The sequence below is a fragment of the Sphaerodactylus townsendi genome, linkage group LG01 (assembly GCF_021028975.2).
Source record: "Sphaerodactylus townsendi isolate TG3544 linkage group LG01, MPM_Stown_v2.3, whole genome shotgun sequence".
NCBI lineage: Eukaryota > Metazoa > Chordata > Lepidosauria > Squamata > Sphaerodactylidae > Sphaerodactylus > Sphaerodactylus townsendi.
The window spans coordinates 10,426,399-10,449,937 of NC_059425.1; the positions used below are offsets into that span (position 1 = coordinate 10,426,399).

At 48.8% G+C, this 23,539-nt stretch overlaps 1 protein-coding gene across 1 annotated transcript; it reads left to right on the forward strand.

Annotated features, from left to right (window-relative positions):
- Positions 1–985: 985 nt before the first annotated feature.
- Positions 986–23,338, forward strand: LOC125436588. Its single transcript, XM_048503744.1, has 9 exons — positions 986–1,080; positions 3,332–3,494; positions 3,781–3,872; positions 7,573–7,628; positions 10,813–11,160; positions 18,099–18,443; positions 20,035–20,145; positions 20,256–20,330; positions 23,066–23,338. The coding sequence occupies exons 1-8, from the start codon at positions 986–988 to the stop codon at positions 20,318–20,320; spliced, it is 1,275 nt and encodes a 424-aa protein (XP_048359701.1). The 3' UTR covers positions 20,321–20,330; positions 23,066–23,338.
- The last annotated feature ends 201 nt before the right edge of the window (positions 23,339–23,539 follow it).

Consider the following 23,539-nt stretch of genomic DNA (forward strand, 5'->3'; position numbering starts at 1 on the left):
TCTAGACAAAATTCATTCAGATACCCTGTGCCGCCAGCGTAGGCTTTCCAAGGACCAAATTTTACAGTAAGCTGCTATTCGTTTGACCTTTGCCTGCCAGCCGACAGAGTCATTCTAAATCCGTGATGGCGAACCTATGGCACGGTGCCCAAGATAGCACTCAGAGCCGTCTCTGTTGTCACTCATGCTGTCATCTCCCCCTCCCCCCCTCACCGAGCCAGAGGCAGCTGTCAGCAAACGCGTTGGCAGTCACACACACACACACAAAGCCTTTATTGGCATCATACAGTAAAACAATTTGTAACCAGAAACGTTTTACAACCAGAATAACATAGTTACAACTCCAAATAACCATCATTTTAATATACAAATCTCCTTAGCAGATGTACCAATTATAATCCAAACAGAAACTTGGCAACTAATTCATAAAAAAAATCATGATTTGATCCATCCAGGAAATAATGTATCATTTGATCATCTGTCATATCGACATTAAAAGATGTAAACAATGGTCGATACTTATACCTTAAGCATTCCCTCTATTTGGACAGTGAAACATGATATGCTCTAGTGTTTCTACTTGTATGCTGTTGCAAGGGCATGAAATCTTTCGGTCTTTGGTATTTTTTGGAATCGACCCTCGAAAGTAGAGCAGATGGCAAAATATTGAATCTTATTCTAAAGAGAATGCACGTCTCAATCTAAAATTAATCATATAAAGTAAATAATGAGACATACAACCCTTTGCTTCAACTAGTGATTGATTTAGAGGTGAGCAAATTGAATTTGCTGCTATTAAAGATCTTTGATAATCCCATTCAAGGAATTTTTCTTTTAACAATTTTTTTGCCTCTAAATAAGATAACATAGATATTTCATCCATAGATATGCCAATTTCTGTAATCTTATCAACTATTTTATCATGCCAGTTTGAAGTGTTAAGTTCAGAGAGCAGTAAGCATGTGAAACTGCCTGGCTTGGAATGATGGCAGTCACTCTTCACAGGCTGGCCGTGTGCAAGGCGCTCTGCCTGCTAGGGCTGAGCGTCAGGGAGGTCCCCTTGAGTCAACCTGATTTGCTGTAAGTACCATCTACTGCCCCACAAGTACACTCCTGCCCCACAAAGCTTGGGAGACTGGAGGCTGGCGCGCTTTTTTTGGCGTGTAACTTTTGGGACCAAACTCAAACTTTGGGGGTAGGGTTAGAAAGCAGCAGTCCGGGTGAGGGGCTTCCATTGGGAGGAGTGCGTCTGCCAAGAGCAGGGCGGGCGCAGTGGTGGGATTCAGGCGCTCGCCCCTATTGGAGTGAACTGTTTGTTAAGGGCCCCCCTCCCCTGGGAGAGAGAGTGACGGGGCTTTTAGTGCCTGGGATCCCAGGGCGGGGTGGAGAGATCTTGCAAGGTCCCTAGGCTCGCGACACCAATCCTGTTCCCACAGGATCAAAGCAAAAGTGCAAAAGACAAAAGGCATTTCACACCAATAAAGAATTGAGCTAAACCAGGTCCCGACCAACTGGCAGGAAAGGGAGAGGAGCATCCCTTACTGCCCTGAGAATCCCTTCCCCTCCCCCCTTGTCAGAATTAGGGCCATTCTGACAGGAAAATGTGGGACAGGGAGGTCCATTTCAAAATATTCTCCATGCTTTTATTTTTCTGTTCCTGTTGCATTTATGCGGGAAGTCAAGTGCTGTGACGACATGTGAAGGAAAAACCGCAGATCAGATGGCTGCTCCACCAATTTAGCTTTCCTGAAGTTGTTCCACCCCTTGCGCAGCAGTCTTGCTTAGGACTGCCTTCCTTGACTGCCTTTTTACTTCTGTTTTGAGGTGGTGGGGTTATTGGATTTCAGGAAGCGAAAGTTTTACTTTCCTCTCCCCCCCGCACCCCTCCCCCTTCCCCCGCCAGGCCCGCAGTGTGATAATAGTGTAATTATTTCAGTGAGATTATTAGCATTAAACTTCAGACCTAGTTTTGAGGAAGCAGTGTAGGTAACCCTGTTAAGCGCTGTTAAACCCCACTGATTTTCATGCGAAGAACTAAAGCATGATCCTTTACCTGGGAGTAAGCTCGGTTGCTGGCAATGGGACTTGCTTCTGAGTAAGCTCTCCTAGGGTTGTGAGTCACCCATCCAAAGTGTTGCACGGTTGCTTCAAAGCAAAGCCACCGACTACCACCAAGCTTACTCCTGAGTAACGTGCACCTTGGAGCCAACTGTTTATTTCTAAACTAAAACCTCAGTATTCAGGTTAAATTGCCGGGTTGGCACTTTGCGATAACTAAGTGAGTTTTGGGTTGCAGTTTGGGCACTTGGGCTCGAAAAGGTTTGCCATCACTGTTCTAAATGGTTTCCCCCCTTTGACTGTCCAGGAAATTTCACATTTAGACCTGCATGAGGGGCGAGTGACTGATGGTTGACATAATGGCCCTCCTGCTCAAATGTATTATTTTTCTGCCAGTAATCCAGTTTAGAAAGGCCTTCCATTCAGTTTTGTGAGGCCAACCAAGGAGAGAGCTTGGAACTGCCCTAGGTGGCTGATAAAAGGTTGGTATTGTCAAATGTGTATGTGCCCTTGGGTAGCGCTTAGCAGAGTTGCAAGGAATAACAGAGTCAGACTCTTTGTTGCGATAACAATAGGAAAAAATAACTGTACTAATCTATTAAAGTGCAGTAGAGAAGGTTATATACATTTGGTCTACTACAGCCATATCACTTAGTTGTGTCTCTGCCTGCCTGCCTGCTGCATTTAGAGCTATCACGCTCTCTAATATATAATATAATATAAGCATTTTATTGTCATTGTGCACGCACAACGAAATGTACAGCAGCATTCCTCGATGCACACAATTTCAGACTCATACCCCACCCTCACTTTCCCCTTCCTCCACCCATCCCGACACAGCCCCAAACACATCGACACGAAGCCGCGGAGTTCAGCATCGCCACAGCTCTAGAGTAGAAGCTGTCTCTAAGCCTCTTGGTCCTAGTTTTGATAGACCTGTATCGTCTGCCAGATGGTCACAGTTCAAAAAGAGGGTGTGCCGGATGAGACGGGTCCCTCAGAATATTTTGGGCTTTCTTTAGGCTTCGGGAATGATAGAGTTCTTCCAAGGAGGGGAGAGGGCAGCCGATAATCCTCTGGGCAGTAGTGATCACCCTTTGGAGCGCCTTCCTATCTGCCACTGGGCAACTGGAGAACCACGCACAGGTGCAGTAGGCTAAGACACTCTCTGTAGCACAGCGGTGCTCTCTAAATAAACCGTGACACCATCAGCTACTTAACATCAGCTACTTAACACAAGCTTTCTTGCTTGTGAAATTAATGCTTGCTAAAGGAGCACCAGTGGGAGGAACAACCAGAGGCGGCGGCTGCCTTCCCCTTCCACCAACTCGGGGACCGAACCCATTCCTCTGGAAGCCCCCGCAGAGACGGGACCGGCGCGGCCATGGTTCTCCCGCTGCCGCTATTGCTGCAGCTCCTACTGGGCGTCCCGCCGGGTAAGGAGGCGACGGGCGAAGGGGCGGGGCGGGGAAAAGACCGGCCGGAGAAAGTTTGGGGAAAGTTTTCGGGGTGAGGGTGGGGGGCGTGTCCATGCAAAGTTTGGGAAGGGGGTGCAATTGGCCGGCCGGCCGCCCCTGAGTCAGCACCCGGAGCTGCACAGGCATCTTTCTCTCGGGGGTGGGTGGGAGGGGTGGCGGCGGCTATGGGGTGGGCTACCCTCTTCCTTGGAGCAACCTTTCCGGACTGAAAGACCCCGTGGTGCGAGCCCCTCACCCTGGCCAGGCCCCACAACGACGTTGGGGCAGAGCCCCCTCCTTGCCATGGGGCTGCCGCAGCATCAGCCTATCGGGCCTTTACAGCGGCGTAACTCTGGGGTATGTGCTCGGGTCATTCCGCTTCCCCCCCCCCCCCCCGTAGGACTGCGCTGCAAGAAATGTTTTCAGCCCAATAAGCCAGTCGAGAGTCGCTGGTGCCCGGGGCCACCCAAGGGTGCAGTTAACTAAGGGAGGAGGCGACGGGGGGGGGGGGGGTGTCTCAAAGCGAGCTCCTTGTCCCGCGGCTTCATTTCCAGGGGAAGGGTGGGAGGCTGGTGCTGCCCCCCAGGGGCGTACCTAGGCAAACTGGCGCCCAGGGACAAAACCTGAGTTTGGCGTATGGGCGGCCACCCTCCCCCACCATGACCAAACAATGATTTTTTGCACCAGCTCACAAAACACCTCCCACTCCCATCAAAACATACATGGCTCTCTCCCCACCAACTCTTTTCCTAATTTCCTAATCACAACAACCCTATGAGGTAGGTAGTTAGCCTGAGAAACAACTCCAAGCCAGTGCAAGTGGGTATGAAGCATGTAAATCTCTCACAAATCACCCCCAGCAAAACATTTACCAAACAAATGTCAGCATCATCTCTCACAAAACACCTCCAGTGGAATCCACCCCCAAACAGCATCACTTTCAATGGTGTTTAAACTAGGGAAGAAGAATCTATCTACCTTAAAGGGAGAATCTGGGGTCCCCGGTTAAAACAAAATTGAAAGTGATGCTGTTTGGGGGTGGATTATCCCCCACCCTGAAAAAGCATCACTTTTGAGGGTTGGAGATTCAAATGAAACAAATAGCAGATTTGGCTGGAATCTGGGCAAATTTGGGCACGAAGTACTACCTGGACAAAAAATTGTCCGATTATGTCCTCATGAAATATAAACAAATGCTAATGCAAAGGTATTTTGGGTTTTGGGGGGTATTTTTGGTGTTTTTCCAGGCCTGCAGGGTGCAGCATTTTTTAAAGCTAGCAGCACCATGATTTCGAGGGCAATCTCATCCCAGAGACTGCCCTGATGATACCTTTCACCCGAGTTTGGAGATGTCGGCTGGTTCTAGGGGCAGGGAGTGCTATGGACATCCAAATAGAATGCCCCCATCCCCATTGTTTTCAATGGGAGCTAACCTGAGATGGGGGCAAAACCTGAGTTTGATGCCCCCCATGGGCGGCCACCCTCCCCCACCGTGACCAAACAATGATTTTTTTCCCACCAGGTCATTTCAAAGTCACCATCACATTATAGAATATCCCCCAACTCACAAATCTGAACACAGCAATGGGCCATGACACACAGCAGAAATAATTTTTGGAAAACATTTTCAAAATTCTTTCAAAATGTTCTATTACTGCTATGAAAACATTTTATGGTGTTGTATCCAGTCCCCCCGATTGGGGGAAACAGCATCACTTTCAATGTTATTTAAACTGGGGACCCCAGATTCTCCCTTTAAGGTGGATTTAAAAGGAGAATCTGGGCTCCCTAGTTTAAACAAGTGATGCTGGAATCCACCCCCAAACAGCATTATTTTCAAAGGTGTTTAAATTAGGGAGCCCAGATTCTCCTTTTAAATCCACCTTAAAGGAAGAATCTGGGGTCCCCAGTTTAAACAACATTGAAAGTGATGCTATTTTGGGGTGGATTCTCCCCCACCCTGAAACCTTTAAATGTTAAAACTGGGGACCTCAGATTAAATCCATGCCAAAGGGAGTGGATTTAACAACAACAACAACAACAACCTTTATTAGGCACTGAGAGAATAAAAGAAAGAAAGAAAACAAGCATGGGCAGGAAGGGAGTGGATTTAAAAAGAGAATCTGGGGAAATTGAGGGGGTGCCTGTTGTCAGGGATGCAATTATTAAGATAGCAGCACCAAAATTTCAGAGTATCTTCATGAGACCCTACTAATGATACCATCAAGATTTGGTGAAGTTTCGTTCAGGGGGTCCAAAGTTATGGACCGTCAAAGATGTAGCCCCCATCTCCTATTAGCTCCCATTGGAAACAATGGGGATGGGGGCACTCCCTTTGGGAGTCCATAACTTTGGACTCCCTTAACCAATCCTCACCAAACCCAGGTCATATCATCAGGAGAGTCTTCCAAAAAATCCCTGAAATTTGGATGCTGCAAGCCTAAAATCTGAGCCCCCTGCAGACCAAAAATGGAAAAAACACTGAAAATACAAAATCTCCCCACAAATGAACCTGCAATTTTGTCGCCCACCACAAGGTGGCGCCCTGGGCAGATGCCCACTTTGCCCAATGGGAGGAACGCCTCTGCTGGCATCACTTCCTGAAGTTCCTGGTGTGGAACGCAAACGTTCTAGCAGACGTCCTACTTTGTGTGCCAAGCAGAGGAGATCGGGAGCCAACCTCTCCCTGCCTGCCCTGGAGCCGCGAACAAATGATTTACAGTTGTGACAATTGATTTACTTCTTCTAATGATCAATCCAGGGATATTTAAATCCAACAGGTAAAGTAAGAAGAAGTTTATAATATAAAGGGTTTTTAAAGGCTTAGAGGCTATAAAACCTCTGGATATGGTTTCATTTCGTATTCTTTGTCAAGCCAATTAGATTATGTCTCATCATCATAGTTTATTTACGGTCATTGACCAGCAAGATCCAAAAGAATTAAAATCATATAATTTACAGGTATCTATCTCTATATATAAAAAGCAAACAGTGACTTTGTTAGTCACTCCCTAACGCCGAAACGGCTGGACGGATCGCCCTGAGCACTCTGGGGCATTCCCACTCCTGTTGCGGGCAGGTGTCAGGACCCACAAAATGGCGAAAGTCCATACCTAGAGCCAGGTACAAAAGCGTCTTTTTCATAGCGCACCAGGATATCAATCTAGCTCCTAACTGTATCACTTATAGAGATATCCGTGCAGCCTGTCTGTCTGTGGCCTGAGGGCTTAGAATGTTCGTGCAGATGGGCAGAGATGAGCAGTGAAAACAGTAAATAGATAACACTGTTAGGTGATACAACTGGAAGTGAAACACATACACGCTTTGCCGTGTGAGAGGCCTTGGGTTGGGTCCCCCCCCCGTCTACATGAAGGTTGCTTTCACTCTCTGTGCCTCACCCCACTGCATGCCACAACACACACATGCACTCAGCACACATCCGGCTCACATCCCTCACACACCTCACATGCCCTCCCTCACATCCAACCACCCACTTACTTTTATCACCCATATTCATACAGCTCTCTCTTTTTTACTAAAAGCGAGCTGGAGTTTGCGATTTTTCTTCTAAGAAAATCCACACTTGAATTGAGAGTGAGCCAACACAACTGGCTCCGCTTCTTTTGCACGTGGCCCTTTACGAACCCAGGGAGCTGGCCTTGATCTGAACGCCTCACCACCCTGCCTCTGCTGTCTGACTGGGAAAGCCTGCTTGCCCCAGTTCTGCCTTACCCAAGCCAGGACTGTGCGTGTCAACCAGCCTCATGGACAGCGGGATTCACACTCTGGACAGTTCTGTTTTGGAATGGATAGGGTTACCTTATACTAAAAAAACAAGACAGCACCATGTGAATTGAAAAGGGAAAGAGGGATTCCATTTGACCACCCCAAAAGGCTATGCTGGGGATCATTGGACCTGCATGGACATCTGTGTGGGTTGTGGACTGTGATGAGAAGGATAATTGCCACAGCAACGCGTGGCCGGGCCCTGCTAGTCTATATATATAAAAAGCAAACAGTGACTTTGTTAGTCACTCCCTAATACAAAACAATGCAGGCCGGATCGGCCCCAAATTTTTTCCTGGGGGCGTTCCTCCCTGTTGCTGAGGCCAGGTAAGTAGGACCTTCAAATCGCTTGAAATTAATACCTGAGCCAGGTAAAACGTCTTTTTCCTGGTGCACCAGGCCATGAAGCTGGCTGTGTTTAACTGTCACCCTTAGAGTGTTCGTGCAGCCTGTCTGTGTGTGGCCTGAGGGCTTGGGATGTTCGCGCAGATGAGCAGAGATGAGCAGTGAAAACAGTTAATAGGTAACACTGTTAGGTAATACAACTGGAAGTGAAACACATACACACTTTGCCGTGTGAGACCGCCCCTCTGCATGCAGGCAGCTTTCGCTCTCTGTACCTCACCCGCTTGCTACCACATAGCACTCCGCTACTTTTCCATACACATCCAGCTCACATCCTCCCACACCTCCCACTCTGCCCTCCCTCCACATCCAACCACCACTTGCACTTCCTCACCCATATTCATACACAGCTCTCTTTTGCAAAAGCGAGCTGGAGTTTCACCCCTTTTCTTCCTAAGAAAATCTGTGCAGGGTGAAGTAGACCAACCCAACACTACTGGCTCCGCTTCTTTTGCATGTGGCCCTTTAAGAACCCCAGGCCTGGCCTCGATCTGAGCGCCTCACAGCCCTGCACCTCTGCTGCCCTGACTGGGATAGCCTCCCGCACTTCCAGTTAGAAGCCTTGCAAACCAGGACTGTGCGTGTCAACCAGCCTCATGGACAGCAGAATTCGCACTCTGGACAGTTCCGTTGTAGAAAGGAAAGAGTTACCTTATGCCTCAAAAGACACCACCATGTAACAATGTGAGTTAGAAAGGGAAAGGAGGATTCCATTTGAACACAGCCACCCAAAGGCTATGCTCGCGGATCATTGGACCTGCATGGACATCTCTGTGTGGAGTTAGCAGGACTGTAGTAAAGAGACAATTGCCACAGCAGCAGCGTGGCTGGAGCTAATAGTATATATAAAAAGCAAACAGTGACTTTGTTAGTCACTCCCTAGCATGTCAAGAACAAGCTAGACCAGGTCACCTTTAAATTTTTCACATGGCGTTCCTCCTATTTGCAGGCAGGTAATGCGGACCTTCAAATTACCAAGGAATTAGCCATACCTGGGCCAAGGTAAAGCGTCTTTTTCCTGGCGCACCAGGCTATGAAGCTGGCTGTGTTTTAACATCACCCATAGAGTGTTAGTGCAGCCTGCTCTGTCTGTGGCCTTGCAGGGACTTCGAGATGTTAGTGCAGATATAGGCAGAGATGAGTAATTCGAAAACCAGTAAAATAGGTAATACTATTAGAGTAAGACAGAGTGGAAGTGAAACACGTACACACTTTTGCCATGTGAGATCCAGGTGGGGTTCCCCCCCCCCACATGCAGGAGTAACTTTCACTCTCTGTGCCTCACCCACTGCTACCACACAATGCATCCAAGCTCCCATCCTCCACGCACCTCCCTCTTTCACCCTCACTCCACATCCAACCACCCACTTGCCTCTTCCCTCCACCCCTTATTAGCCACAGCTCTTTTTTACTACAAGCGAGCTGCAGTTTGCCCTTTTCTTCTAAGAAAATCAGTGGGGTGGGGGTGAACCAGCACTACTGGCTCCTTCTTTTTTTGCCTTGCGTGGCCCTTTAAGAACCCAGGGGAGCTGGACCTGCGATCTGACGAGCCTCCACCCACCTGCCTCTGCTGCCTGACTGGGATAGCCTCCTTGCCCCAGTTCTGCCTTACCCAAGCCAGGACTGTGCGTGGCAACCAGCCTCATGGACAGCGGGATTCGCACTCTGGACAGTTGTGGAATGGAAAGGGTTACCTTATACTAAAAAAACAAGACAGCACCATATAATAATGTGAATTGAAAAGGGAAAGAGCGATTCCATTTGACCACCCTAAAAGGCTATGCTGTGGATCATTGGACCTGCATGGACATCTGTGTGGGTTGTGGACTGTGATGAGAAGGACAATTGCCACAGCAACGCGTGGCCGGGCCCTGCTAGTTACAAATATACAGATTAAAACAGTTAACAAAGTACAGATAATAGGCCTCAGGAACTCAGAACATCAGCTCAAGGTAATGAGTGGAATGTCAGTCTAATAATAATAAATAATAAGGATTAGCTGGCAGAGCCAGTAGTGCTCTATTAGATTATGTCAATAGCCTGAAATTAATAGATATTTCAAATGCAGGCTCTTCGTAAAGACCTAAAGCTGTTCTCTTGTGTCAGCAAGAGTTCTATTCAGAGAGCCACTTGGTTTATTTGTTTATGGCTCATGTATTGAGTTTGAGTACGCCAAGGTGTAGTATCTGTCATAGTGTCTTTTATGCACCTACCCTGTTAAAATGGTGTGCCTTGACCAAAGGCACGATAGAAACGCTTCAGTCAATCACAGAGGAGTAGGAAGGTGGGCAGAGTCGCCGGCCATCACTTACTCTTAGTACAGTGGGGTAGCTATGGATATATTGTAGGAAGTTGTAGTCCTAGACCTTGGGCTAGTCACAGTTCTTGGGAGCTTACTCAGCCCCACCTACCTCACAGGGTGTTTGTTATGAGGGGGGAAGGGCAAGGAGATTGTCAGCCCCTTTGAGTCTCCTGCAGGAGAGAAAGGGGGGATATAAATCCAAACTCTTCTTCTTCTTCTTCTTCTTCTAGTAGTAGTTTAGTCCTATTAGAGTAGTGTTAATGGTCCTATCAGTCATGCTAATAATTTAGTCCTATCAGAATAGTGAAAAGGATTGATGCATTGGTAAAAGTATTGTTTAAATGTATCGATGTAAATGTTTTGAATGTCCATGTATTGATTTGTCATGTTAATATATTGTTAGTGTTATTGTATTATTGTTAACATATTGATTTGCTGTGGTAGGGATTTCATATTGATGTTCTGATGTATTGTTTTCGTGCTGCTGTTGCTCTGTTTAAGTCACCATCTGAGTATTTTGGTCTTATCTCTTGTTCTTAATGCATTATTGTTGTTGTTATTGTTTATTCTATTATAATGTGTACTGTTTTAACATGTTGTTAGCTGCCCTGAGCCCCTTGGGGATAGGGCGGGGTGTAAATTAAAATTGAAATGAAATCCTGCATGTGAGCTCCCAAAGGCACCTGGTGGGCCACTGCGAGTAGCAGAGTGCTGGACTAGATGGACTCTGGTCTGACCCAGCAGGCTCTTTCTTACGTCCCTCAGATGGAGTTTTAATGTTCTGCTTTCTCTTCTGTTGTGAAGGCACTCGGAGCAATCCAGGACCAAATCATGTCGGGCGCCCGGTGGATGGGATCGTGGGTGGATCGGTCTCGCTTCCGGCCCATATCCCCCCAGGAAAAGCACTAGCCAAAATCGAGTGGGATTTCCAGCCTGAAAGCGGCCCTCCCGTCGTCGCCATTGCAGATTTTATAAATGGGATCTTGGAGCGGCCCAATCCTAGCGACCGATTTCAGCAGCGGCTGGAGAAGGCGAATGAGACCACCCTGCAGATCAACGACCTGGAGAAGCAGGACAGCGGAGTCTACACAGCTCACGTGAGGTTTCAAAATGGAGAGGGGCAATCCCAGACCTTTGTCCTGACAGTCACAGGTGAGAAGGAGACTCAAAGGGGCTTACAATCTTGTTGCCCTTGCTCCCTCACAACAAACACCCTGTGAGGTGGGTGGGGCTGAGAGAGCTCCGAGAAGCTGTGACTAGCCCAAGGTCACCCAGCTGGCGTGTGTGGGAGCGCACAGGCTAATTTGAATTCCCCAGATGAGCCTCCACAGCTCAGGCGGCAGAGCTGGGAATCAAACCCGGTTCCTCCAGATTAGAATGCACCTGCTCTTAACCACTACGCCACATTGAAAGTGACGCTGTTTCAGGGTGGGGGATAATCCACCCCCAAACAGCATCACTTTCAATGTTGTTTAACTGGGGACCCCAGATTCTCCCTTTAAGGTGGATTTAAAAGGAGAATTTGGGCTCTCTAGTTTAAACACCATTGAAAGTGATGCTGTTTGGGGGTGGATTCCAGCATCACAGTGGCTGCCCGGGGGGGAGGGGCGGCGCCAAACTCAGATTTTGCACCAGGCTCCATTTTCTCTCTATGCAGGGGAGGGCAGGGCAGGGGAGTTTGCCATTCCCGACCTCGGAGAGCTGCTTTTATAAACGCTAGGCCAGGGGCGGGGCTTGGGGAGGCGTGGCCATGCCCTGGGGCGGGTGGGGATGTGCCCCCCCTGAACCCCCCCCCCCATAAAAAATCTATACCTACATTCCTGCTTCCTTGGAAGCCCCACTCCACATTAGAGAGAAGCCACCAAGGAAGTCCGAACCTGAGCAGAATCTCTTCTGACCTATCAGAGTGGATCATAAAGTAGGAATGGACCATACAGGCCGTCTAGTCCAACCCCGTGTTCAATGCAGCATCAGCCAAGAGCATCCCAGACAAGGGTTTGTCCAGCCGCTGCTTAAAGGCTGCCAGCAATGGGGGAACTCTCCACCTCCCTGAGCAGCTGATCCCATTGTTGCATGACTCTTAAGTGTAATTCCCCCCCCCCCCCATATCCAGTTGGAACCGTCCTCCCCATAATTTTTACCCATTCATCCCGTATAGAAGTCCTCTCCCAAGTTGATCCATTATGGTACGGTTCTGCCACCCTTTCAAGGCCACTGTCCTGAAAAAATGTCCCTGTTCTGCACCATTTGTGAAGTGTACAAGCATGGGAGCCTTCCTGATAGTTTATCAATTGCGCTAAGCCCACATATAAAGTGCAATACATAAAGTGCAACCAGTGAAAAGTGCAAACAACATCAGAGCCTAGACTCTTACAATATTACACATATCACATCACCCTACACCATAGTCAAGGTGACTAAACGATGTCTTCTTCACTCGGTCCTATGTCTTCGTCCATACAGGTACTTGGACGGGACCTCTTCTTTGAAGATCAATCACTTATCAATAGCTGCATATACTGCATTCCAGTCAGTAGAAGTAGGTCTATATGGCAATGCGGACTGGTCTGAGCCAAGTCCGTCAATTAAATATCCAATAATAAACGGGTTGCGCTACTGTAACCGTTTTCGATCGATTCTTCTTCAGATTACAATTCTTCAATCTTAATCGGGATAATTACTCAAGGTGACTTCCTCACATCCATTCAGTTTCCCTGCGTTTGTTGTTTGTGGAGTTGTTAACGTTGCATCCATTGAGAAATTGAGCCTTCCTGATAGGCCAGTGATGGCGAACCTTTTTGAGACCGAGTGCCCAAATTGCAACCCAACCCCCACTTATTTATCGCAAAGTGCCAACACGGCAATTTAACCCGAATGCTGAGGTTTTAGTTTAGGAAAAAAATGGTTGGCTCCCTCTTCCTCCCCAACCCAATTGAGCAGGGACCAGCCTGCTCTAGCCTTCAGCAAGTCCTGCGCGCACCACTCTGTGCCTCTCTAGCATCTCTGCCTCCTCTGCGCCCCCCCCCCCCTCGGGCAGCAGCCACCTGGAGCACAGGCACCAGGCCTGCCAGCCGAGTCCTTCCTGCTCACCATGGTGTGTGCACATCATGCTCAGTGGCCCAGACCAGCCTAGGTGTGTGTGTGTGGGGGTGTGTGATTTTCCGCCCCCCCCCCATGATGAACTCTGTGTGCGTGTGCCCACAGAGAGGGCTCTTCTGTGTGCGTGTGCCCACAGAGAGGGCTCTGAGTGCCACCTCTGGCACCCGTGCCATAGGTTCACCATCACTGTGATAGGCCCTGGCCGGCCCTTCCATGATGCGGGTACCACTGCAGAGAAGGTGCGTGAATGAGCGGTGGCCGATTTCCCCTGAAGGTGGCCCCTTCAGAAGGCTTTTTTCGGGTGAGGTTTGCAAGTTTGAACTGGACTCTGAAAGTGGTCAGTAACTAACGCAGCATCTGCAGAATAGGAGTGACAGGACGGTTCCACTGAGTGCCCGATAGCGGCCTGGCCTCAGCATTTTGTACCAACCTGTGTTTTTGAGTTGGAGTTTTGCTTGGCTTCAGATCCAGGGTCTGACACTAATAAAGGTAATCTGATTCTGATAGAACAGTGGCGTAGCGCCCAAGGGTAAGGGGGGACATGATGCCTTAGAAGTATTAAGAGAGGCGTTCTGGGGGGCAAGGTCGCAGGTGGTGCTGTGGCAGGGGCGCAGGACGCGTGCACGCCCCGGGCGCAATTCCTCCTCGCTCCGCCCCTGTGACAGACATACAGTTTCCACGCTGGTATGAGAACAGCGTCGCTCGTTACTGACTTAGCAAAACACCCCATACTCAGCAAATCTTCAAAGCCAGCATCAATTTTATTTATTTATTTATTTGTTGGATTTGTAGGCCTTAACTCACCCGGAGAATGACTCACAATACTGGCAACTATTCTCATAAGACAGCTTAATCGATACCTGCAAATATAACTTAAAACCCATTAAAACTTGAGCAGCAGTTACTAGAAATAAATACAGTTAAGACAACAGAAGTTGTTAAAAACAGGCGCCCGATCTAAAGGCCAACTGGATGTTGGGGATTTTCAGTACTTTTTTCAGGACTTTGTGGCCGTGGTCTGGTATTTTTGTGCTTCTAATGCGTTACCTGCATCCATGGCAGGAATCTCCAAAGGCACATCACGGTAAGATGTATCCCACCCTGGGGCTCTGAGTGACGTCTGAAGGTGCCAGTCATCGTGCATGTGGGCAAAACGTGAGGAGCTAAAGCTACCAGACCAGCACCCTGGAAAATCCACAACACCCAGTTGGCAAGTCCAGTCCCCCAAAGGCAAGGATGGGTCCTGCATGACAGCGGGGTCACATGACGCAGTGGGGGGGAGGTGTTTTGCACCCTTTCACGCTGAGGACAGACTGAGGGGCGAAAAGTCATTCCCCCCATCCCCGGTCCTGAAAAATGCCCCTGGAGGAGCCAGGCTGGCCCAAGTTGCAGCCCCTTCAGATCAGGGGTCTGGTCAAAAACAGGGCTCCGTGGTGGCATCACGGAGCCCAGTTTTGGACCAGACCCCCGATCTGCCGCCTGGTTGGGGCTTCGAGGGCGTGTCCCTTCTAAGGAGTTTCTCACTTCTGGAGAGTGAAGCCTTGCAGAGCGGGCGGACATGCAGACAGCTGTTCCTGGGGGGCAAGGAAAGAGTAGCTCTCTGCCCCCCCCCCCCGATCCGTCCATCTTTTCTGCAGTGCCCTCTGCAGTTTTCTGGGGGGACAGAGCTGGAGGGTCAAGGTATCCAGGGAGGGGGGGTCCTCTAGGGCAGTGGTGGCGAACTTATGGCACGGGTGCCAGGGGTGCCACAGGAGGTGGTGATGGCCACTAACCTGGATAGCTTTAAAGGGGGCTTGGACAGATTTATGGAGAAGTCGATTTATGGCTACCAATCTTGATCCTCCTTGATCTCAGATTGCAAATGCCTTAGCAGACCGGGCGCTCGGGAGGAGCAGCAGCAGAAGGCCATTGCTTTCATATCCTGCATGTGAGCTCCCAAAGGCACCTGGTGGGCCACTGCGAGTAGCAGAGAGCTGGACTAGATGGACTCTGGTCTGATCCAGCTGGCTTGTTCTTATGTTCTTAAGGGTTGCACTCGGAGCCAGGGGCGTAATGCCCATTGGGCAAGGTGGGCAGCTGCCCAGGGCATCACCTTGTGGAGGGCATCAAAATGCAGGGTTCGTTTTTGGGTATTTTTAGTGGTTTTCCATTTTTGGCCTGCAGGGGGTGCAGTTTTTAGGCTTGCAGTACCAAAATTTCAACGTATCATCAGGGGACTGTCCTTATGCTGCCCCCCAAGTTTGGTGAGGTTTGGTTCAGGGAGTCCAAAGTTATGGACTCCCAAAGGGGGTGCCCCATCCCCCATTGTTTCCAATGGGAGTTAATAGGAGATGGGGGCTACAGTTTTGAGGGTCCGTAACTTTGGCCCCCCTGAACCAAAATGCACCAAACCTGGGGGGTATCATTAGAGCAGTCTCCTTATGAGACCATGAAAGTCTTGAGACTGTGCCTTCAGAAATGTGCCCCCCCCAGCCTGCAACCCCCATTGACAGCAATGCAGAAAACTCAATGCAGAACAAAGATTCTTGGGCAAATTTCTGGGATGTTCCTGGGGGGGGTGCATTTTTGGATGTATCAGCACCAGAATTTCAGGATATCATCTGGAGACTGTCCTGATGGGACCCCCCAAGTTTGGTGCAGTTTGGTTCAGGGGGTCCAAAGTTTTGGACCCTCAAAGGGGTAGCCCCAGGCATCCAACTGAGGTTTTGCCCAGGGCTACAGTTTGCCTCGTTACGCCCCTGCTCGGAGCCCTCTCTGTGGGCACGCATGCACAGAGTTCATCATGTGATAATAGTATAATTATTTCAGGGAGATCATTAGCATCAAACCTAAGACCTAGTTTTGGGGAAGCAGCGTAGGTAAACTCTGTAAACCTCTGTTAAACCCCACTGATTTTCATGGGAAGAACTAAAGCGCAATCCTTTACCTGGAAGTAAGCTTGGTTGCTTCAAAGCAAAGCCACTGACTACCACCAAGCTTACTCCTGAGTAACGCGTGCCTCGGAGCCAACCGTTTTTTCTGAACAAAAACCTCAGTGTTCAGGTTAAATGGCCGTGTTGGCCCTTTGCGATAAACAAGTGGGTTTTGGGTTGCATTTTGGGCACTCGGTCTCGAAAAGGTTCTGCCCTAGGGGCACCAGCAGGAGGAAGCTGCAGGGTGGGAAGGTGGGGGCACATGTGCCCCAATATTGCAACTCGCTCTACGCGGGCCTGCCCTTGAGGCTGATCCGGAAATTGAAGCTGGTCCAGCATGCGGCGGCTCGTTTGCTCACGGGAGGTGCCATCAGAGATCACATCACGCCCGTGTTGCACCGCTTGCACTGGCTCCCAGTTGAATTCCGAATCATCTTCAAGGTATTGGTGTTAACCTTTAAGGTCTTAACACAGTCTGGGACCCTCGTACCTCAGGGATCGTCTGGCCCCATATGTCCCATGTCGGTCTCTGCGCTCGGCAGAGGCCAATTTGCTGGAGATCCCCGCCCCCTCCATGATGCGGCTGGCCTCCACTAGGGCCAGGGCTTTTACGGCGCTGGCCCCTGCCTGGTGGAATGCTCTCCCCCCAGCTGTCCGGGCCCTGCGGGACCTAAACGAGTTATTCCGCCGGGCTTTTGGGGAGGCCAGCTGCTGATTGTGCCCATTAACAACTGAGACCCGCTGTTCCCCTCTTCGAAGAGTTAGAGGAGTCTTAATGGTCGTATGCTACCTGCATTTAAATGGTTATGAAATTTGAGCATTTTAATTGGTATTAATATTTAGCATTTTATTCTGTTTATCCACTTGTTTGTATTTATGTTGTAAACCGCTCTGAGCCCCTTGGGGGAGGGCGGTATAAAAGTGGAACAAACAAACAAACAAACACAAACAAACAAACAAATAAATAAAATATGGGCGGGATGTGTGTGTAGCAGCCCAGGGCTCTCGGGGCACTCCTTGCTCCAGCCGCCCAGACCTGGGATCCCTGGGCAAAGCACCTCCACCAGCCTGAAGGTGACAGGGAGAGAGTTCCTGGACAGCTGCCCCCCCCCCCGACAGGAGATGCCCTTCCCCGAGGGGGCAGACTGGTCTCTGAGCTCAGCCAGGCAGAGGCGTCGTGAGGGGTGGGCTGGTTTTTTCTAGGATGGCGTTTTGGGCTTGGGGGGGCGGCTTTTTCATGCTTCCTTCGAATCTTTTCTTTCTGACTTTTGATTACTGTTTTTTCTTTAATTAATGACCAACCTATTATCAACCACCTCAGCCCGGTTCCCAGCCAGGCCAGGTAAAAGGTTCTCTCCTTTGAGATAGGGAGGGCCAGAGGTGGGATCCAGCAGGTTCTCACCAGTTCCTGAGAGTGGGCTATTAATTATTTGTGTGTGCCGAGAGGGGGTCACTAATCGGGTCTGCTTTTCCGTTAGAAATTCCATTAGGTCCAAAAATCATAAAGTCCTGTTGTTTCCTATGTGGCTGGTTAGCGAAGGTAGAAAATGGGATCATTCTCCCTGTTGGGCTGTTTTAAAAACATGTTTTAGAAATATGGTCAAGTTCCTTGTTTAAGGAAAGTATCCTTCTTTTGAGTTCTAGAAACAAAATTAAGTATTTGAAAGTATTAAGTATTTGACAGGCAGTCAATTAGAGGAGAAGTAGTTGTTTCTGTTGGCAGTAGACGATAGGACTTGCTATAATGAGTTTAAATTATGGACAGAAAGATACCAGCTGGAAATTAGGAACTTTTTTTTAACAGTAAGAGTTTTTTACAGTAACAGAGAAATTATTAATGCCCCGCCCCTGGAATGCCCGGCCACACCCCCATCGTGCCCCGCCCACCCCTATTGGCGCTACGCCACTGTTTGAATCCCACCACCATGGGAACCTGTTACTAGAATTTTTGGATCCCACCACTGGGGAGGGCTGATTGATGAGGAAGAAGCAGCAACTCTCTTTCCCCTGAATTTTTCCCCTTCTCTCTCTCTCTCTCTCTCTCTCTTCTCCGCCCCCCCCCCAATAATGAAAATGCAGCCACCAGAAGTAATCCAGCAGAGAATCCACCTGTCCAGGTGAATGGGATCCTGGGGGGATCCGCCTCTTTTCCTCTCCAGTTACCTGCAACAAAATCAGTGGCCATGATTGAGTGGTCTTTGCAAGCAGGGTCTGGTCCAGAAATGGCGATTGCTGAACTGAAGGATGGAAAACTGGAGTGGCAAAATACCACGAACCGGTTCAGGCAGCGGCTGGAGGTGGCTGATGGGACCACGCTAAGGATCAGGGCCCTAGAGAAGGAGGAGGACAACTGTACGTTGAAGACTCGAGTTCTGTTTGCCTCTGGAGATGTTCTCAGGCAGAGCTTCTTGCTCTCTGTCTTTGGTAAGGGCTGTTACGCTAGCTTAATAGTATGAGAATAGCTTTCACCTCCTGCGTGTGAGCTCCCAAAGGCACCTGGTGGGCCACTGCGAGTAGCAGAGAGCTGGACTAGATGGACTCTGGTCTGATCCAGCAGGCTAGTTCTTATGTTCTTATGAGAACCTTTTAACATTTAGCACTGGGGGAAATAACTTGGCTTGGCAGCGAGAGGTAGGCTAGCGGTGGGATCTTTGTAACAGCTATACCGGAAAATGGCTTTTGAAACGTTCTACAGAGAATACAAAGGAGACCAAATTAAGTTTAAATATTTTTATAAGTTTTTGGCAAAAGCATTCATACAGGGAGACGTAGAGAAGCTTGCACACAGTTCCTAAGATAAAGAAAGGGTAGAAAAATAGGTTTGGATGATAGATTGGGAAGGGAAGCCACGGGGATCATATGTTACCTAAATTCAGCTGAAAAGTTTTGGAAGAAGGCAAGGATTTCTATGGCAGCATGGAAATCCAAGAGAAGGACAATATTGTGTCTCAAAACCAACCTGACCAAGAGAGCTTCAGGCCAGCACTGAGCATAGAGCCTGGGGTGCACTACATTTTGCGCAGTTTGGGGCGGGAGTAAGTAAGTTAAGCTTTGTTTTCCTGGATTTTCTGGGTTTTCCATGCTGGGATTTCTGGGCTGAGCTAATTAGTAGCTTTATCTATTGTTTCTCAGTACCGGGTTGTTGGCGCCAATTGTTCCTTGATTGTATCAGGGGAGCTTTGAACAGCTTTATGCAGAGTTGATCCTTGGGAGTCTCTGCCCATGTGCAATATTCAAATTTGGCTGAGGCTTTGAGTGGATCAGGGAAGGAACGATTGCAAATATTGATGGTTGCTAGATACAAAGAGATACCACAATCTCAAATCAGGGTTTTCCTGTATTATTTGCATAGCTGCAGCCATGGCACGGTGTGGTATTCAAAGAAACAGTCCATGAGGCCTTTGGAGCAAGTGAATCAACCCTTTCATTGGGGGTGCTGGCAGATCTCCTTTTGCAGAGTTGGCCTGTTTTTAGCTTGGACCCCTGCTCCACACATATATGGTTGTTAGCATATATCGAATACATGCGTTGTATAAAAAATCATATAAAGTCCATATTTCTGTAAGGCAGGATGTGAAGGGTAGGGCAATAGGGTCTTTGCCTCTTTCTCCTGAAGCTGCGCACAGAAATGGCCCCAGAAAGAGCCTGCTGGATCAGACCAGAGTCCATCTAGTCCAGCACTCTGCTTCTCGCAGTGGCCCACCAGGTGCCTTTGGGAGCTCACCTGCAGGAGGTTAAGAGCTCATGTATCTAATCTGGAAGAACCGAGTTTGATTCCCCGCTCTGCCGCCTGAGCTGTGGAGGCTCATCTGGGGAATTCAGATTAGCCTGTGCACTCCCACACATGCCAGCCGGGTGACCTTGGGCTAGTCACAGCTTCTCGGAGCTCTCTCAGCCCCACCTACCTCACAGGGTGTTTGTTGTGAGGGGGGAAGGGCAAGGAGATTGTCAGCCCCTTTGAGTCTCCTGCAGGAGAGAAAGGGGGGATATAAATCCAAACTCTTCTTCTTTGCAGATGACCGTCATCATCATCTCAGGAACATATGGATCCTTGTTCCTGTGCTGGTTCTTATCGTGGCTGCAGGTTTGGGATTTTGGCTGTGGAAGACCAGGCGCTGCCCAAGAGGTAGGAACTTCTCTTCATCCCCCAACAGCTCTGGTTAGAGGGGCATCTTTCATGCTCTGGTTTATCCCCTCCAGGCGACAGAATAACATCCCTCATGTTAAACTCTGCAGGTTTTCCACTCTGCCGAGTTTCAGCGTGTGGAGGTGCAAAAGATGAAGAGCCCCCCAGAAGGTGATGGTGAACAGGTGAGACTGTCTCTCTAGCAGCGCCCTCTAGCAGCGCCGTGTTTCTGCTTGCCTTTTCTCCCACCTGGCTAAAGCACTTCGCACGTTGTTAGTTCTCGGACCTTGAAGCAATCAACCGACTGTAAGGAACCTCAAAAGACTCGAAATATAGTAACTGAGTTCAGCTCTTTATTTCATAAACTTCAACGATCTCAATACACGACATGCGGATTCTGACCTTCCCCAACCCAAGCTGTCGTTTTTACGGACAAAAGGGCCCCCTCCCCAAACTCCCAAGCACAATTCCCATGACAGAGCGAAAACAAGCTTCAAACACACAAGATAAGCGCAGCAAGGTTAAAGGCAGCAACCATCCCGGGCACACAGCCCAGAACGAGGAATGTGCCAAGGCCAGGATGGCGGAGCAGGAGTTCACATCAACCACCATCCTTACACCGACTCCGTCTTGTTGATCAGTAACGTTTATTGATAGGTATCAAAACACCCAGCCGGACGAAGCCAGTTCTGAGGAACCTGACTTTTGCTACCCATTTTATTCTGGTGATAATCCCCCCTCCCAATTTCCCAAGGAATGTGAGAAAAGAGTTAGCTGGGAGGTAAGGCAGCCCCAAGGTCAGCGATCGATAGAGATATAAAGCCACCTGGCCTCCTGCCCCCACAGCACAAATGGAAATAATCCCATTTCCCATGAGACGAAAGTGTCAGGGGAAAGCCTAGTTATCTACATGGCATTTGAAGCCATAAAGCAAAGATCAAGGAAAGACTGTCCTATTACAGCAGTGGTAACATATAGCAGGATGGTGACATATATCTTAGCTAGGAATGCATCTCAATCAACCAGATACAATCCCCTGAAACAACACATTTTTTCCACCTTTGCTCTTCTAGGTTTTGCCTCCTTCTCCATCTTCTCCAGGGGTCTCCTGCCTGCCCTCTCTAGGTCCGTGGTGGCTCACCCAGTAGCCGCCTCAGGCCTCTTGGGCCAGGCAGGGAGTTGAGCTGATTGCTGTAATGGCTCTTCCCCTCCACACACCTGGCTGGACAGAGTCCGGGTTTTCCATCTCTCTCCATGCCCAGGCAGACGGTCCATAGTGAAGCCCAACTTCCTTGAATCAACTGGAATGCATTTTTAAGGCGTTATCAGGTGTGCCGTCTGCCAACGCCTCTTACACATGTGACCTTTTTCTCTGGCAGGATTAGACTGTCAAAAAGTCTTCAAAATATACACATATTGTTTAAAAAACTGGAAATGCCTTTTAACCATCCATTAATTGCAAGCAGTAGATCACCAAATTATTAAAACTGCTGAAATATGGGAGAAATAAGGCTGAAAAATCCTTACACTAATTCCTACAGAGTCAACACCAAGTGTCATGATCAGCCCACGTCTGGTTTGATCCTGCCGTGTCTCTCGCCCGGGACGTGGGGTCCTTTCTCTCCTCATTCCCCTCCCCCCTCTTAATTCCTGTGGCTTCCCACGCAAGGCCTTATCAGCTTATTAGGCATCTGCTGTTGTGTGTCAGTGGTGTGGAGGCATCTGTCAGTGTGGAGTGGTGTGGAGGCATCTGTCAGTATGGAGGCATCTGTCAGTGGTGTGGAGTGTAGGTTTTCTTTCGCCCCAGGGGAGACTGCATTGTCTCTGGACCGAGGGACTGGTGGGGGGTTGTAACGTGGGGCATGGCATAGGGTAAAATGGAGGGCGCTTTGCTGCCTCTGCTTTAGTTCTCACAACAGATATCCAAATTCTTATTCCTGGTGCTGTTTCATAACAAAGAAATCACCTGAACGGCCCGGAGCATGACAGTTTGCTAGAACTACTCAGGGCCTGTCCAAAAGAAAGAGCCTGCTGGATCAGACCAGAGTCCCATCTAGTCCAGCACTCTGCTACTACTGATTGCCCAAGGGGAACTTATACACCATGAACCCAAGAGAGCTGTGGGAGTTTATACATAAGAATTTGAAGAGGGGGGTTATACAGCTTGTCTCTTCTCTTTTGGTGGCTCCTATGTTATCCAGGAAGAAAAAGGGTTATGTTCAGATTACCAGAGTTTAAATGCTATTTCCCTGACCAACCGCTACCTGTTGCCGCTCATTAAGAACTTGTTTGTTTGTCCCAAAGGAAAGTTTCATGAAATTGGATATTACAGGGCCCAGATTAATTCCTAGTTAGGCCAGTTTGAATGTTATGTTATGCCCTTTGGGTTGAATGGAGCTCCAGGAGTATTTATGAACCTGATCAATGAGGTCCTGCATGAGCATCAATATAGGGGGATAATGGGAACTTGGATAATGTTTTGTTTATACGGAGATCCTGGTAAGAGCACCCAGGTTTGGCGAACTTTGCTTCAGTGGGCAGTGGGAGATGGGCCCTACCCCTTTGAGGGTCCATATAATTGGACCCGTTGAAGCAAAGTTCACTCAGCCCTTCGTCAACTGTCAAGATTTTACCAGGTGATTCTCAAACGTGTTCTCACAAGCCATAAGAACCAGAAACTTTATTTTCAAAGAAGAACAAAAGCAGAATCTCTGTTTTTATAAACGCCTCAGACTCTGTGCCCTGGGCTTGGACCTCTGGAGGACCTGGTTGGCCACTGTGTGAGACAGGATGCTGGACTAGATGGACCCTCCCTGGTCTGATCCAGCAGGACACCTTTGATGTTCTTAGAACTTTTTGTTGTTGTTGTTTGTTAAAATTGTATGGAATATAAACAAGAGCGTTTGTTTTTCCTTCCCAGGATCCTGACTGTTTCTCTACATGCCTGCCAGAGATTCCCCGTAAGATGCCTCCTGTAACTGTCAAGGCTACACTCAAGGCTCTTGATAAGAAAGATGATGCCTTTGCCAGAACTTGACCTCCGTAACATTGGCATGCCACGCCCCAGCCCAGTCCAGGGAGAAGAACCGTGAGATGTACAGGGTATTGTTGGCCAAAATTCTGGAGTTCAAATCCCTGCTCAGCTGGAACACTATTTGTGAGCCTTGCAGATCACTGTTTCTCAGCCTAACCTACCTCACCTGCAGGATGTGAAAGCAATGGCCTTCTGCTGCTGCTGCTGCTCCCGAGCACCTGGTCTGCTAAGGCATTTGCAACCTCAGATCAAGGAGGATCAAGATTGGTAGCCATAGATGGACTTCTCCTCAACAAATCTGCCCAAGCCCTTTTTAAAACTATCCAGGTTGGTGGCCATCACCACCTCCTGTGGCAGCAT